A 14968-nucleotide genomic window follows, 5' to 3' on the forward strand; every position below is an offset into this window, starting at 1 on the left:
TGAGGCAGTTCTGAAGGCAAAAGGGGGTCCAACCCGTTACTAGCATGGGGTACCTAATAAAGTGGCCGGTGTGTGTATGTCATACTGGTAGAAAGCCTGTGGCTGTTAACAAGAATTACAATTTGCTTTTGAAATCATGTGCTGAATCTTTGATCCCAGTTATACTTTTGTTACTTGAAGTACATTTTGCTGATAGTACGTTCTTACTTTTACTTCAATAACGATTTGAAGATGTCCTCCATTACTGGTAATGCACAAGATTCACCGATAGGAAGTATGCTTGATATATTTTTTCTAGCCTTTTGTTTATCTTTAATACAGTTCATTGTCCTTTCTGTGTTTTCTATCTCCCTCTTTCCCCTTTTCTTTCTCCTTTAAAGCACTTGGTAACTTCTATTCATTAAAAGTGATGAGTGCTATATAAACAGAGTGCTCGATTTAAATTACGGTAAATCATGCAGTTTGGTTTACAAATATTGGAAAAAATGAAAACCTGACAGATTTATTAATGTAACACTCATCAGCACACATTTACTAAAACAAGGTAATGAGAGTATTAAAAATGAATGAAATAAAAGTAAACCCTTGGCTCCCCTTGAAACAATTCCCCAATGGCACTATATTTCCATGGTGGACTGAGCTAGTTACAAACCGATCTTGAGTAGGTTGTACATAAGCGTATTAAAGCTCCTTTGAGAACAGCTTCACTGAACTGAAATGAGGTGTTACCTGCCAACTAGCCAGCAGCATGATGCTAATACAACATGGCAGCTCAGGGCGACTCTATGCTACTTTCTCAGCCTCACCAAGTCATGGGTGACTCAGCACCCAACCTGACATGGGCGGCTCAAGGAACATGGCCACAGAAAAGCAAATAGGGTCAATCCTACATATCTGTTCACTAAAAAGCAGGTAACAAATAATAAATAGATGATTACATTGCAGATCAAACAGAGAGGCACAGGCCTGTTTGACAGGGTTTGCTTTGGTTGAGACTTCCGTCCCATCAATCTGTTTCTTCTGTGGGAGGGATTGTGTTGGTATGTACGTCAACCTTCAACATTCCTTAAAGAGGCTAATTTGTGGAGCAATGGAGCAGCCTTTTCTTAGCTAACTGACTGATACATTTAATGCACCGGCATCTAAAATATGTATATTTTCTCATACAATCTCAGAACGTCACTAAACATCCACCCATCTTACTGAGAGTACAGATATCTTTAGCACTTGATGTACAACTTGAAGGTCTTCTGGATGTCTTCGTGCCAGATGTGTGCTCGTAGCATCACACAGCTCATTATATATTAATTTGATTACTACTGTAAGTGCTCCTTTTTTTTGCACCGAGGCAAATGGCAATAGCTTTGAAATCCTAAGGAAACCCAGTTTGTTCCTCTCATGTAATATAATTAAGTGTAATCTGGAAGCATTGAATCTATCTGCACATACTGGACAAATAAATGTTCGGCTGATCCATTAAATAACAATGTGCAAAGAAAACAAATGAAGATATCACATCAAGGATAATAACAATAGATTCCCTAGATGTCCAATAAATGCTTCAACCAGCTAACCTTATATTTAGCCTCTCGGGTTACTGCTCACCTGTGGAGACTCTGTATTATGTCCTGATGTTCTCAAGCTCTTTGTCCAAACAGTACTGAGAAAGACAATGCAAAACAACGGATTTAGGAACAGAAGCACAAAACTATCTCTGCTGATATAGGATGGACCCCTACACACTGGCAGTCGGTAGGTACTCAGGCCCACAGGTGCCAAATGCCATACTTTGGTCTCAATCGCTGTTACAACTGAATAACTCCCATCATGGGGGTGGCAGTAGCTCAGTCCGTAGGGAGTTGGGTCGGGAACCGGAGGGTCACTGGTTCAAGTCCCCATATGGACCAAAAAGTACGGAGTGTGGATTGGTGGCTGGAGAGATGCCACTTCACCTCCTGGGCACTGCCAGGTGCTCTTGAGCATGGCACCATACCCCCCCCCCGACTGCATAGGGCGCTGGATCAGCTGGCAGCCCACTCACTCTGACATCTCTCCATTAGTGCATGTATAGATACTGAGCATGTCTGTGTTTGTAATTCAGGCCTGTGTGTGATTACTAACAATGTGTGTATGCAGAGTGTAAATTGGAATTTCCCCATAGGGGTCTAATAAACAAATTAAAATTAAATTAAATTAAATCAGCAGAGGTGGGCCACAAGATGCAGCTAAAAGGAGTCTGTTGTAGCATTACATTACTTCCATTTATCTACAATGAATACTGTTATGGTGCTCATCCTCCCAGCCATGCACCGCGATGCCTGTGCAGTATATAATGGATTCCAGTATTTAAAACATAGCCTACTGGTATGCATGGAAAAAAGACATTGTGGATGGCATCTTTAAAGTAAGATGTATGTTACTGGGACAATGTTCAGTATTTTCCAGTCTACTGTAGATGGAGATCTCTCCTCTGCTGTTTGGATGAGCGGGTTTGATGTCAAACCATGTGTTTGTGTTTTGTAAATCCTCTGAGAAGCCTGGTATTTGTTTTTCACTGACCTGTCGTGGGTCAACTCGTTCACCAAGCAGACTTTTCTTTGTGTTTCTGTAATAGTATTCCTCGACCTTAATGCAGGGGCAATTTGCTTTTCCCAGGCTTCTTTCATGACCTTACAGAAAAAGCAGTTTGTTTATATGATTTGGGACTTTACTGGAACCCTGGGGCTGGTAATGCTCTTACACGCCTTACTCCATTTTGCTCTACTTTTTATTGTGGGGATATTGTGTCCACTTGGCTTTATTTAGGTGAACTTGCGATGTTGTTTCTCAGCTGCATGTGACAAATGTTGCTTAGGTCTTTATTATTTTCTTATATTCTCGATTCTATTAAGCGGAGCCTCTAGTTTGGCTGCAGCACAAGACATTAACACCCTCTTTTTCATCCACTTGGACTGTTCTTCATTGCTGTTGCTTTTTCATGCCAATGCCTGGACTTGGTATAGCCCCGTTTTTTAATAGACTCACAAAATAGGCCCACTCTGCTTAACAATCATAAATGGTTTGTTTAGTTACTTACTTTTGTCTTTGTCGGTCATTATGTTTTTAGATTTTATGGTTTTAGGCTTTAGAAGTATCATAGGAACATTTACAAGTAAGAACATGATGTATTAGCGTTCCACCATGTAGATTAGCTGTACCATAAAGCTTACAGCTGAAAATATAGACAAACAGAAATTAGGTTTGAGGTTACAAAACATCCTTTTAAAAACATCCGTTATTACACAACGAAGATGTGTAATAATAAACTGACAGAAGTTTTAGCCATTGACCAGGAACAATCAGGTTGTAAAGAGAGTCATGTTGAGAGTTTTAAGTTTGTGGTTTAGATCAGTGGATCCCAAACTGATGGACGTTTTTTCTTTGCTTGCTTTTTGTGGACCAACTGGATCCTTTAACCTCTCCAAGTCTATATAAAAAGAGGTGGAACCATTAATAGCTTTAATCACTCCAAACATACAATGTTTAATTTAAGGGGTCGTAATTTGAAAAAAAAATTTAAAATACTTTCTAAAATATTATCAAATGGGTTTAACTTCTGTACTGTATGTTTTTGTTGCAATGTCTAAGGTTTATTATGTAAATGTTATAGTAAACCACATCATGTTTATCTGCATGAAATAAAGCTGCACAATCCTACAAACCCCTGACTCAGCATAACACTCAGGACATACCCGCAAAAAATAATCTCTAATTTTACAAATTGCACACTGTGTGGAAGAACAACCAGACCTCTTGGTTTACAGGAGCTTGGGCCAGACGTTGACTCAGCCTGCCCTCTAGTGGTCACCTGGGTTAATTACCTACTGAAGAGATTATACTTTAACCAAGATTTATTGAAGGTGGGTCATTCGGAAGAAAAGTTATGAGGTATCTTTTTTCAGCGTATTTATTTTCTTTATAAGCTATAAGGACTCACATTGGGACTATATACTCATTGGATATAATCATTAACACAACAGTTCTTTATTTCTGCTGTAAAATTGTTATCACAGTCCAAATTTCATCATGGTTATTAATTAAAGTAATTTTATTGACTTTGGACCAAACAAAGCACAAAAGTGTAAAAGCTAACATGAAGGCCAGCCTGCTAGTTTTTACCCTTTTCTGCAGTGTAACATCAATAAAAAAAAACAGCACATTCTTTACACAATAGCTCAGTGTGTGTGTGTGTGTTTGTGTGTGTGTGTATGTTTATACTGTAACAAGAGATACTATTCTTCCACTTTTCCCATGGAAGTTCTAATTGTGTTTGAGCAGCCAGGTTGGTGCAGGGACTCCCGTTTGGATGAAGTAGTTCCACCACCAGGGCTTCTCTACTCTCTGCTCGCGGTTGTGGCTCAAACTGGCCACCAGGGTGTAGCGCTCGTACTGATTATAAGGGTCAAAGCGGTCATAGGTGCCCATAGACGGGATGGTGTTATCCTCCTCTCGCAGGTCAGGCTCTGGCGCAGCTTTCTGCAACACAAAGTCCACCCGGCCGGCTGTTTGCATGCGAGGAGGCAGGTGTACTTTCTTCATGGCTCGGGCGTAGCCCGGGGCCGAGGCGCTCACGACATAGATGCCAGGGGTGAGGAGGCGCCAGTACTCTCCGTTTTCAGCTGGGCAGGGAGAAGGAGGCTGAGTGTTTGGACATGTAATATATACATGCTTATATTTGAGTAGGACTGTGTTTTTCTGAAAGAGAACTTCACAAGTGTAACACTGTATTTATCAGGGTGAAAGCCTGTGCTGCAAACTGGGGACTTGGAATTTAAGTGTATAGAAGGCAGGAAGGGTCTAATGAAGCATTTGTTTAAAAAAGGATGGATGCTAGAGATGGGGAAGATTGCAACTTGCAAGTGTTCATGTCAATGGACAAGTTGTGGATCCACGGTGTGGATTAAAAATACTGTGCATTAAGAATATAACTCTTTATTCATTAAATGTTAGTTTCATGATGTTTGGTCTCTCTGTACTTCCAGTCGGATATATTGAATTCTTTAGAAAATTTGGAGGTTCTAATTTTGATAGTGATTTTGATGTTGACATGAATACATTTTTACTAGTCAGAAACTGATACAGTACACTGTCGCAAAGACAAAATTTGTCACATTGGCCACAAAAACGTGGACGAGGAAAGGAATCTAAGTTCCTAGCTCTGGATAAATCATGTGTGGGAAATGGTGCATCTAGTTAGCGGCTAAGATTTATTACCTGTGGTTACATCATGCTGTATTCGTCTGACTGATATTCGTGCACCTTTGACTGCATTTCCCTCCTTGTCTTTTACAATTCCTTTGATACCTAGATGGGCCTGAGGATCAACACATGACAAGACACACTCAACTTTAAATGTAAGTTTACTTAAATAATGACAGTGGATGAGTCATCATCCCCTCATGCAGCCAAGCTTAGGGATGCACCGATCTGACTCGGGGGATGGGTGTTGGCGTTGATATTGACCTTTTCAACATCACTCTCTGCTGAACTCCTTGTTCACAATACTGCTTGTTTAGCTATATTCCCAGCAGTTATTATTAGGGGTGGGAATCACCAGACGGCTCCCGATACGATATCATCACAATACTTATACCACGATATGATATTATTGTATTATTCTGCAATATATTGCATTTTCTAACCTTTTTTCTAACTTCAAATTTTTCCCAAATTCAAATGATGGCCCCAAAAGGAAACATTGTCAACATCTGGTTTATTTGTTTGTTCATATCACTTCAATGTTATTGCTTTAAAATGGGATTGTAAAGCAGACAAACTGACCAACACAAATATAATAAAAAATACTTGGCGCCTGTGTATCAATATAGTATTGCCAGTGAAAATATCGCAATGCTATTCTGTATCGATTTTTTTTTTTTCTCCCCTCGTTGTTATTCTGTGTTTCAAACTGCAGTCTCACAGCAGAAGTACCATTGTTGGGAGCTAATGTCACTACATAAATAGTAACTCCTAGCCTCCGCTTACACTGTAGTTCAGTAATAGTTTGTAGTTAAGTGATGTGTTTTGAAACTGGGGATTGGATCAGTGCATCCTTAGGCCAAACACTGCGATATCAACAAAAGTAAGAAACCAGCAAACATAACCATAATCATGTTCTTACCGCTTCCATAAATGTGATGAAGGCCTCCTGGTTTTCATGCCAGCCAAGAAACAGTTCCTCTTCAGAGGGAAATTTATCACAACCCAGCTCCACGGTCACCTCAAAACAGTTAGTGTGAAGATAGTTGAAGTCTTGCATGCCTGACCAGAGACGAAAACAAAACTGTTTTACCCAGAAATCAATGAGAAACCGTGCTGACCTTCCCCCTACACCTCTCAGCTGCCATGATTATCTGTTATAAGCGGTCTGACAGCAACCTCTAGTGGCTTCATCTAACATTTCAGACATCACCACTGGAACACTGTTACTCTGGAAAGATGTTCACTTTTTCAACTCACCACCTGCCATGCTGGACCACTGTGCTCCGTTAATGGTTCCTTTGTGACTGATACCACGAGACGATCCACACTGGGCATTTTCATTGGACATGGTCTCATGGGCATTTGCATATGTTCTTGCAAGAAGCTTAAATACCTATGGAGGAAAAATCTGAGGGTTATTTTTCTCTTCTTTAAGTCCATTACAGACAATGAAAAGGTCAAACATAAAAGAACATTAATTGTTTTAATATGTCAAAAGTTGAGGACGTATGCATGTCAACGAGCCATATTCCCTTTCATAGGATTTTTTATCAGCTATTATTCATTAAAGGTTATCAAAATAAAGTCACACATGTCATGTTTTTCTTATTTAGTGGATTTAATGCACTTTTGACTGTGATGTGTTTCAACTAACCCGCTCACCTTGTCGTCGGGCGTTGGGGAGAACATGTTGCGCTCCTGCGGGTGTTTGGACAGATCGTAGGGGTAGGACACCAGCAGGTCCCCACCATGGAAGTTAGCGGAGAGCACGAACGGGATGGAGCGGATCCATTTCATGACACCGTAAGTCTCTGGTGCAACCTGGATTGCAGCATTAAGACTTATTCGGACCAAGAAATGAAACAAATCAGATTTATTCAATCGAAAGTGGTAGAGCCGTTCCTCAGCAATGTCACCCCTTAAGTCTAAAACCTCATTCACTAACATGACATGTATGGGAAGGACTCATACTGTACCTTACCAAACCAGTAAAAGTCTGGGATTGGGACGTGGTCGGTGCGGTAGCCCTTCTGTTTGCGTCGACTGTAAACTATGGATGTCAGATCCGGGAAGTTCCTGTTCAGGTCAATGTTCTGAGCATTGTTCCGGCCGATGTGGGAAGAATCGGATCTGGGACCCTGTGGTAGTCACATATTTGTGTTTCAGAACATTAGACAATGATGAATGTTATTCATTTAAGTACTGATGATTGTGTTAATGTGAATATCTGGATTGTGTATTTCAACAGTATGATGCATACAGTAACTGCAGTAATTGTGACGCACACTGCCTCGCCTACTGCTGGTATTTGTATTCATTACACTTCAGGCTATTTGACAATTATCTATCTGGACAAGAATAACAACAGTTCCATAAATATATGCGTAAAATGCTAGGTAAATTATCCAATCACCAATCATGTTTTTTTACACAAACAGGCATATTTTTTTCTTATGTTTGTGTTATTATGTCCAAATATGTTATTCTTCTCGTTCTATGGATAGTGCGAATAAAAGAAAATGATATGCATTTATTACATTACAGATAGTGGTCCTTTCTACTTATTGACCAGATTTTTTTTACATTATTATTTGACTTCTGGAGAGTTTGGGAATGTTCTATGGATGTTGTTGCTCTGTTATGCTTTATTTATCATAAATGTAAGATCTTAATCTACCGTGCATACAGTACGAGTCGTTATTTTTATTATTGATTAATATTTCAATCCTTCTTTTCAACTAATGGATTGTTTTGACTATAAACTCAGAGAAAATATTCATTGCAAGCCCAAGACCCCAATGTGAAATAAAAACTAAAGTTAAAATTGCTTGTTTTTATGTCCAAACAACAGTCCAAAACACAATAAAGAACAGGAAACAGATAGTGTTTAGCATTTTTGCTTTGACTGTCGATGAATAATCAGTGGAATGTTTGATTTATTGACTAACTATTCAAGCCCCAGGGTAGACGGATGCTATTACAAAGCAAAGTGTTCTGTAAATGTGTGTAAAGGCACGCTTCCTGTTTGGAAAATGCTCTGCACCCATGCAATAAGGTATTTGTTTTGCATTTGGTTTAACTGTAACGTTTAATGTGTAGATTGTTAGGATGTTTGGTTGGTTTTCCAAATGTGTTACAAAACAAAATGACTCAAATTAAACAGCAATAAATGCATGTAATCCCAGAGAACTGACCGCCTGCTCATCATCACTGTAGTTGTTGTCCTGGACTCCAGAAACAGCCATCTCGTATCCGTCAGGGTTCATGGAGGGCAGAATATGGATGCGGGTGGTGTTGATGAGGGTCTGAATGCGCTCGTTCCCCAGAAGATACTCTGAGCACAGGTACTGAGCCAAATAGATGAGAAGCTGGCGGCCCAGGATTTCATTTCCATGCATGTTGCCGATGTACTTTATCTCTGGCTCGACTACACAGGGTCACATTTACAGTAACTGGTGTGAAAATGAAAAAGAATGCAAACTGTGTACAGACTTCGACGAGCTTTACTTACGCAGTTCGTGTTGGCCAGGGTTGTCCGAGAACTCGATCACGAGCAGCTCCCTGCCCTCCGTGCTGCGGCCGATGCTGTAGGTTTTGGCTATATGGGAGCACTGTTCCTCAGTTTTCTTCAAGGTACTGATCATCTGAGCGTTAGAGTGATAGGTGAACTGTATCGTGATGGCGGGCTCCTCAGGAGGAATTTCCATGCTGTCAACAGCCTCTACAACCTGCTCTGCTGTAAAGAAAACCATAAAATAGTCTTGTCAGTTTGATCAATGTGCTTTTAGATCTAAGAGGGACTGGCCCCATTTTACATCTATCAAACAAAAATTCTGTTTACATTCTTGTATGGCTGCCAGGCTATGAATAGATTGCATGAAGAGTCTGGTATTTCCAGCAGAAACCAAACGGAGTGTGGAAAGTTGATATTTGGCCAAATGCCAAATGCGCTTATTTCAGCAAGCACGTTAAACTGGCAAACAGTCTGCCCTTATTTTTGTATTCACACTTAGCAGAAACCAATATTAGCAAAGCCACATGGAGCACATTAAAGCTTCGTGCTGCCAGATTCAAATGACCTAGAAGACCATCTGTCAAACCGGTCACTACTGGTTTACATGCAGGATGTGTACAGTGTAAAAAAGGTTCAATCTTCTTCATCGTCCGAGATCTCCGAGACATATTGAATCTAAGGGATAACTTGTTAAAAATAAATTTCCATAAAGTGAGGCTAAATATTATAAAACACCCACTTTTCACTAACATGCCTTTTGCTACATACACTGTGGAAGGTTATTGAGTGAAGAGCTTAAAGTCAGTATAGTAATATAAGTAAAGTATATAATAATTAAACAGGTCCAACTTGCTGCCAAACATCTGAACTGAATTCTAAATGACTGAAAAAAGTTTTCCACTACAGTAAAAAGTCAGACATTTTCACATAGTAGTCCTTGTTAAGACGGAGTAGTTCATTTTATTGGTTGACTTTAAGACTCTTACCGTGTACGCAGTTTACCATTCACAAATGATAAAATGTTAGACTACATGCTCAAATCAGTTCCTTCTGCCCTGCCTAGGTTCCTGCTGTAATGCTTTCATATGGTTCACACATGGTTTCTGCTCTTAGTTACAGCAGAGTATCTTTTTTATCTTAAGATTGTTTTTGACTTTGAGAATATACAGTTAAGACAATGTTTGCCTTCCTGTGGTGCATTAAGGCGCTGTTTATATGGATTGGCTGCTAATAAAAACACATATGACAATAGCCACAAGACCCAGTTTAAGTAGAGTTTATGTGGGGAAGTAAAGCGTTCAAGTTGGACTTTATTTGGAGGTGAGCCGCATGAGCATGTGTGCATACCAGATGCTCGAACTATTGAAACTCAAAAGAACTATTCTTGTGTTCCTCTTGCAGATAAAACAAAAAATTCAAACAACAATATTAACAAGGATATAATTAGCTAAGATCGGGTTACTAAGGTCGGGTTACTAAGGTCCCAATCCCAATATTATTATACTTTATTCTCACCTCTGAGGCCCTCCAGCGGGTCATAACATCCCTCTTGGTCACTGACAAAGAAGCGATCACAGTCCAGGAAGTAGGGCCAAGCCATCTCTATGGCCTCAAAGGAGTGGCTGCATTTTTTCTGCACCGTCTCACAGGTGGTGCGACATGGCTTTAGCACTTTCTCGCTCTCACATCGCGGGGCCAACACAGAGCAGCCCAGCATACGGATTTCAGGGTTGCACTCTCCCCCGAGTAGAGATTCAACCACACTCATGAGAAGGTACTCGGCGCCGGCCTCGGCATCCTCACGGCTCTTGTGGCCGAGGATGTTCGGGAACATGGTCTGAGTGTAGGCCATGTCATCGCAGTAGGACAGTAATACATCTGTGCATTTGGCTGAGGTAGAAAAACAGGAATTCAGATAAACAATCAGGAACAGCCAATATTAGTATAACTTTCTGGATCTTATTTCGAGGGATCCAGACATGTATCTCCGTCTGTGTTACACACCTAATGATGAGCCTCACTGTGCTGTCTTCAATCATCTAGCCCCAAATATTTCTATTATCTCTGGAAATTAGTATTTGAATATTTTATACTGCCATTGATCATCTAAAAATACATTTGATGGTCTCATGGCTTTCGGGCGAGATTGTAGTAGGACTACGCCTTGTGTGACTTATGATCTCATCCTTTGGTGAAAACACCGACTCACAGGGATGTAACTGTACAAACACTTGACCTGGCAGGGAGATTTGGTGCCTGAGCATTCTCTGGTGTGAAGTATGTGGTTTTAGGCTCAAAATGTAAAAGCAAAGCTCTCGTTCACAGTCCAAAGAGATGATCAGCTGCTTCATCATGCTTCATGTTGCTGGATGATAAACAGCTCATGCAAGACATCGCACTTTCGCCGAGCCCAAGGGTACTCACGTTTTTCTTCCACTTTTGGCTTGCACAGTCCTGCAAGACAAATCAGCATGTCATCAGCTGACAGTAGATGGCAGAGTGGTCTCTGCAAATGCCTCAATGTGATCTACAACATACTCTGCTTGATCTACCTCTGTTTATGCTTCAGCAACTTTCTACAGTAAATGTCTGTCTACAAAAGTATCATTAAGTCACAATAAGTTCAACATATTTTACAAGATTATAAATCTTAATCATTAAGGTTAAAAAGCATGCTTTCATCTGGGATATTAATACCATTTGACAAGCTATAGGCCAATATCTAATCATATTCACAATCATTATCTAGCTAAAACGTTACTTACAAGTAGGCTATGATTCACAAGTTCTACTGTAAGGAAATACAGCTTCTGGGTCTAGAAAACTGTCTAGAGTGAAACGTGAAAATATGTCCAAATCATGCAACAGTTTCCGGACGCACGTATAGTCTAATAAAGTATGTCATCATCACATAAAGCTCAGTAACTTTACCTCGAAATCCTGGGTCACACTGTGGAGGAGCACACGAGACAAGGACGGACAACTGCAACAGGATCAGCAGCATCACGCTCATTTTCCGCGGTTTATATTTTCGATGTGGCACCTCGGACGGTCTGTGCGTCAGTTTACCAAAGTCTGCACAAATTCCCCCTGAACTTCACCCGCTTTATTACACGTATTACGGTCGGATATCAAATTACAGATGAAGTGGCTCTGAGGTGAAGTAGGGACATGCGAATGAAAATGACAACGTAGATTTAGCAAACATGGCGTATATTTATTTACCAGTGCCTGTATTTACGGAGATTTCAGTTCATTAAAACGGGAGCATGCAAGCAACATTAAGTTTAGCAGCTGACTTCTCCAGGACAGATTTTCACTCTACCATTAAAATGATGGAGTTAACCCTTGAATATATTGTTTTAATATCTTTTACCTGGTTCACTTCAGCGTCGTCCTTCTGTCGTGTTTGGCTAATAATTCGTAGAGATCCTCAGTTGGCGGGAGAAAAATTGCTGTCATTAAAGATGCCTGTTGGGGTTGCTAACATTACAAAATATTAGAAGTATTACATTAATATTAGCATTTGCGTTGTGGCTATTTTAAATCTCATCATAATTTAAAAAGTATATATATATTTAGACTATTATTAACATTAACTCTGGTCCAACTTTTAGGAACAATGGTGTTTAAGCTAGCAGCTAGGTTAAGCTACTTTTATTAGGCTAATTTTTTATAAATTAGCTTAGCTGTCTTAATGATAAAGACTACACAATAACTTACTTATAACTTACGTATCATAGATTAGACTAGGAGGCTATTACCCTAAACAAGACATACATAGTTTTAAGCTATATAGGCCTACTAAATTTAGGTTTAACCTTAAACAACTCCTATATGACGTAGCCTACTTTTTCTTTTTTTCTTTTCCACATAAAATTTTGGTTCTATACAAATAAACGTTTACATCCTGATGTAACATAGCTACATATCAGCAAAGAAGACAAGCAGCTGCAGTCTGTGAAAATGTTGGATTTAAATAGACAAACATTTAATAATTCACAGGCGCCATGATAGTTGGTAGGGAGCGGAGACACATAAATAGAGACGGTTTACTCCTCGACACAGCGGGCCGGGGTTTGATTCTGACCCCTGGCTTTTTGTTGCATGTCATTCCCCCTCTCTCTCCCTTTTCATGTCTTCAGCTGTCCTGTCAATTAAGGCCTAAAAATTCCCCCCCAAAAATTGATAATTCAGGCAGAAATCAGACAGAATACATCTGTGGGGTATTATGGAACCAAATCACATGTAACTTATGTTCAAATGGGGCTACAGCAAAACTCCTATAGGCTGGATTCTATTGGCTTCTTTTTCTTTGCCCAAAGATATCTGCCTGATTTTTGGTTAAACCAAATGCCGTAGTCACTGGTTTCAGAAAGGGCCTTTTTTTAAATGATTAAGTCTGGAATCTTTTGGGTCAATCGTTACCAATAAACTCCTACCTAGCAATCAAGAAAACAAGTCATTTAAGCCTAAAGAGGAATCCTTAATGGAACAATGATTCTCAAAATTAGGCTACTACTAAGATAGTCATGATGACACTATCAAGACCATTGATTGTCTCAAAAGAAGGTTCATTTGCTTCAAGACTCGGCAAAGCTGATTGCAGCCTGACTGCATTTCCTTCCATTTAACTTAATTAAGTCAAGTGAGCAGCTTTACATCCTATTTTGATGTGCCAGGAGATCATCATACAAATTGTTTTTGGTCATGGCTACCTACGTTGAGCTGTATTACCTGAGCTTGTTTTACTCATCTAACTATTTATAGGTTTGTCTCTCCTTCAATCTGCGCTGATCTAAATTAGGATAATAGGGAAGCATGATTTTTTTTTGAGGGGTCAGTATTGGTACTAAAACTGTTTATCCTCTATACAAACGACATACGCAAACTACTGAAATTTGTATTATTTGCAGACGACACAAACATTGTTCTGGTCAGAATTTACAGCAACTTAATCACTTGTTTGTTTGTCTGTTTATTTCATATGTCATCATTGTGTATTTAAACACAGCTACTAAAAGCTTTTTGGAGGGGCCCAGAGAACAATAAACATATAACATAATAACCAAAAACTCAATTTACCATGGACACAATAAAGACATTTACAGGGGAAAAAAAGTATATATACACATATATATGTGTGTGTGTGTATATATATATATATATATATATATATATATACACACACATATATACATACATGCATACATATCCACATACAGTATATGCATACACAGATACATAAAAACATTAAATAATAAACAATCCAAACAACAGATAAACGATTCAAGTCCTCAGAATATAGAAAAATAAAACAGTGGTTTGACACCAAGAACTTATCATTAAATGTGACTCAAACCAAATTCATGATATATAGCAATTGTAAATCAATCAATCAAGTTCAGTTGATAGAAGCCATCAATACAGAAAGAGTAAATGAAATTCCTTGGAGTGATTATAGATGAGATTTAAATATAAATATGTATACTGTATATAACTTACGAGGAAAGTAAAGATTTTAAGACTCCCAGTTTTCAAACTACAAGGAAACTTTTTAATTTATCTGTCAGTGGCACTAAATTGTGGAATAAACTAAATAACGAATTTGAACAATTAATAAACTGGGCTTGTATTGAACCTCTTGTTGCATGTGTATGTGTATAAATATTGTGAATGTGAATGGAACTTTTGAGTATGTATTTTCCTAGATTACAGATTTATTATCTCTGCCGACTTATTTTTTGTAGCTATTTTATTTAACAGGGTAGAAAGGGTAGAAAGGGGTCGGAGCACATAAGTTTTACTTCTTCCTACTCCTTTTTGCATGTGTGTACAGATTTTTTTAAGTGGTGAAAAATAATTAATAAAAAATAGAGTTTTATTTTGTTGTTTAACTGTTTTTTTGCTTTTATTTTTTCAGATGTTTTATTTTATTTACATGTTCAATACAAAGATATCAATCAATCAATGAATGATTATCATCATGCAGGCAGGCGGGCTCAGGACCACTGCGTGAGTATCTTAAGAGAGAGCGCGACCCTCTCACTGTAATAAGTCAAGAGATTTGAGGGTGGTGTGAGCGAGAGTCGGCTGAAGTAGAAATCCTACTATTGACTGTCTGAAATCTGGAATATAATTAGATCCTAAACATTTATTATGCAGATTTCTGCACGGACCAGAAATTAAGTTTTAAAAAACTTACTTTTTTTT

General features: G+C 39.0%; 1 protein-coding gene across 2 annotated transcripts; it reads right to left on the bottom strand.

Moving 5' to 3' along the window:
* Positions 1-4288: 4288 nt before the first annotated feature.
* Positions 4289-12017, bottom strand: LOC117934675 (carboxypeptidase Z-like). 2 transcript variants are annotated; one of them, XM_034856540.1, is made up of 11 exons: positions 11687-12017; positions 11180-11209; positions 10271-10645; positions 8753-8974; positions 8436-8668; positions 7218-7373; positions 6904-7062; positions 6499-6634; positions 6161-6300; positions 5254-5353; positions 4289-4658 (listed from the first exon to the last, which is right to left on the bottom strand). In XM_034856540.1, exons 1-11 carry the CDS (start codon positions 11766-11768, stop codon positions 4300-4302), a joined length of 1992 nt encoding a protein of 663 aa, XP_034712431.1. In that variant the 5' UTR covers positions 11769-12017; the 3' UTR covers positions 4289-4299. The 2 variants fall into 2 exon arrangements, with proteins under 2 accessions (XP_034712431.1, XP_034712430.1); XM_034856539.1 differs by having other exon boundaries at positions 8753-8977; positions 11687-12016.
* Positions 12018-14968: the final 2951 nt, after the last annotated feature.

Source organism: Etheostoma cragini, chromosome 19, assembly GCF_013103735.1.
Source record: "Etheostoma cragini isolate CJK2018 chromosome 19, CSU_Ecrag_1.0, whole genome shotgun sequence".
Classification (NCBI taxonomy): Eukaryota; Metazoa; Chordata; class Actinopteri; order Perciformes; family Percidae; genus Etheostoma; species Etheostoma cragini.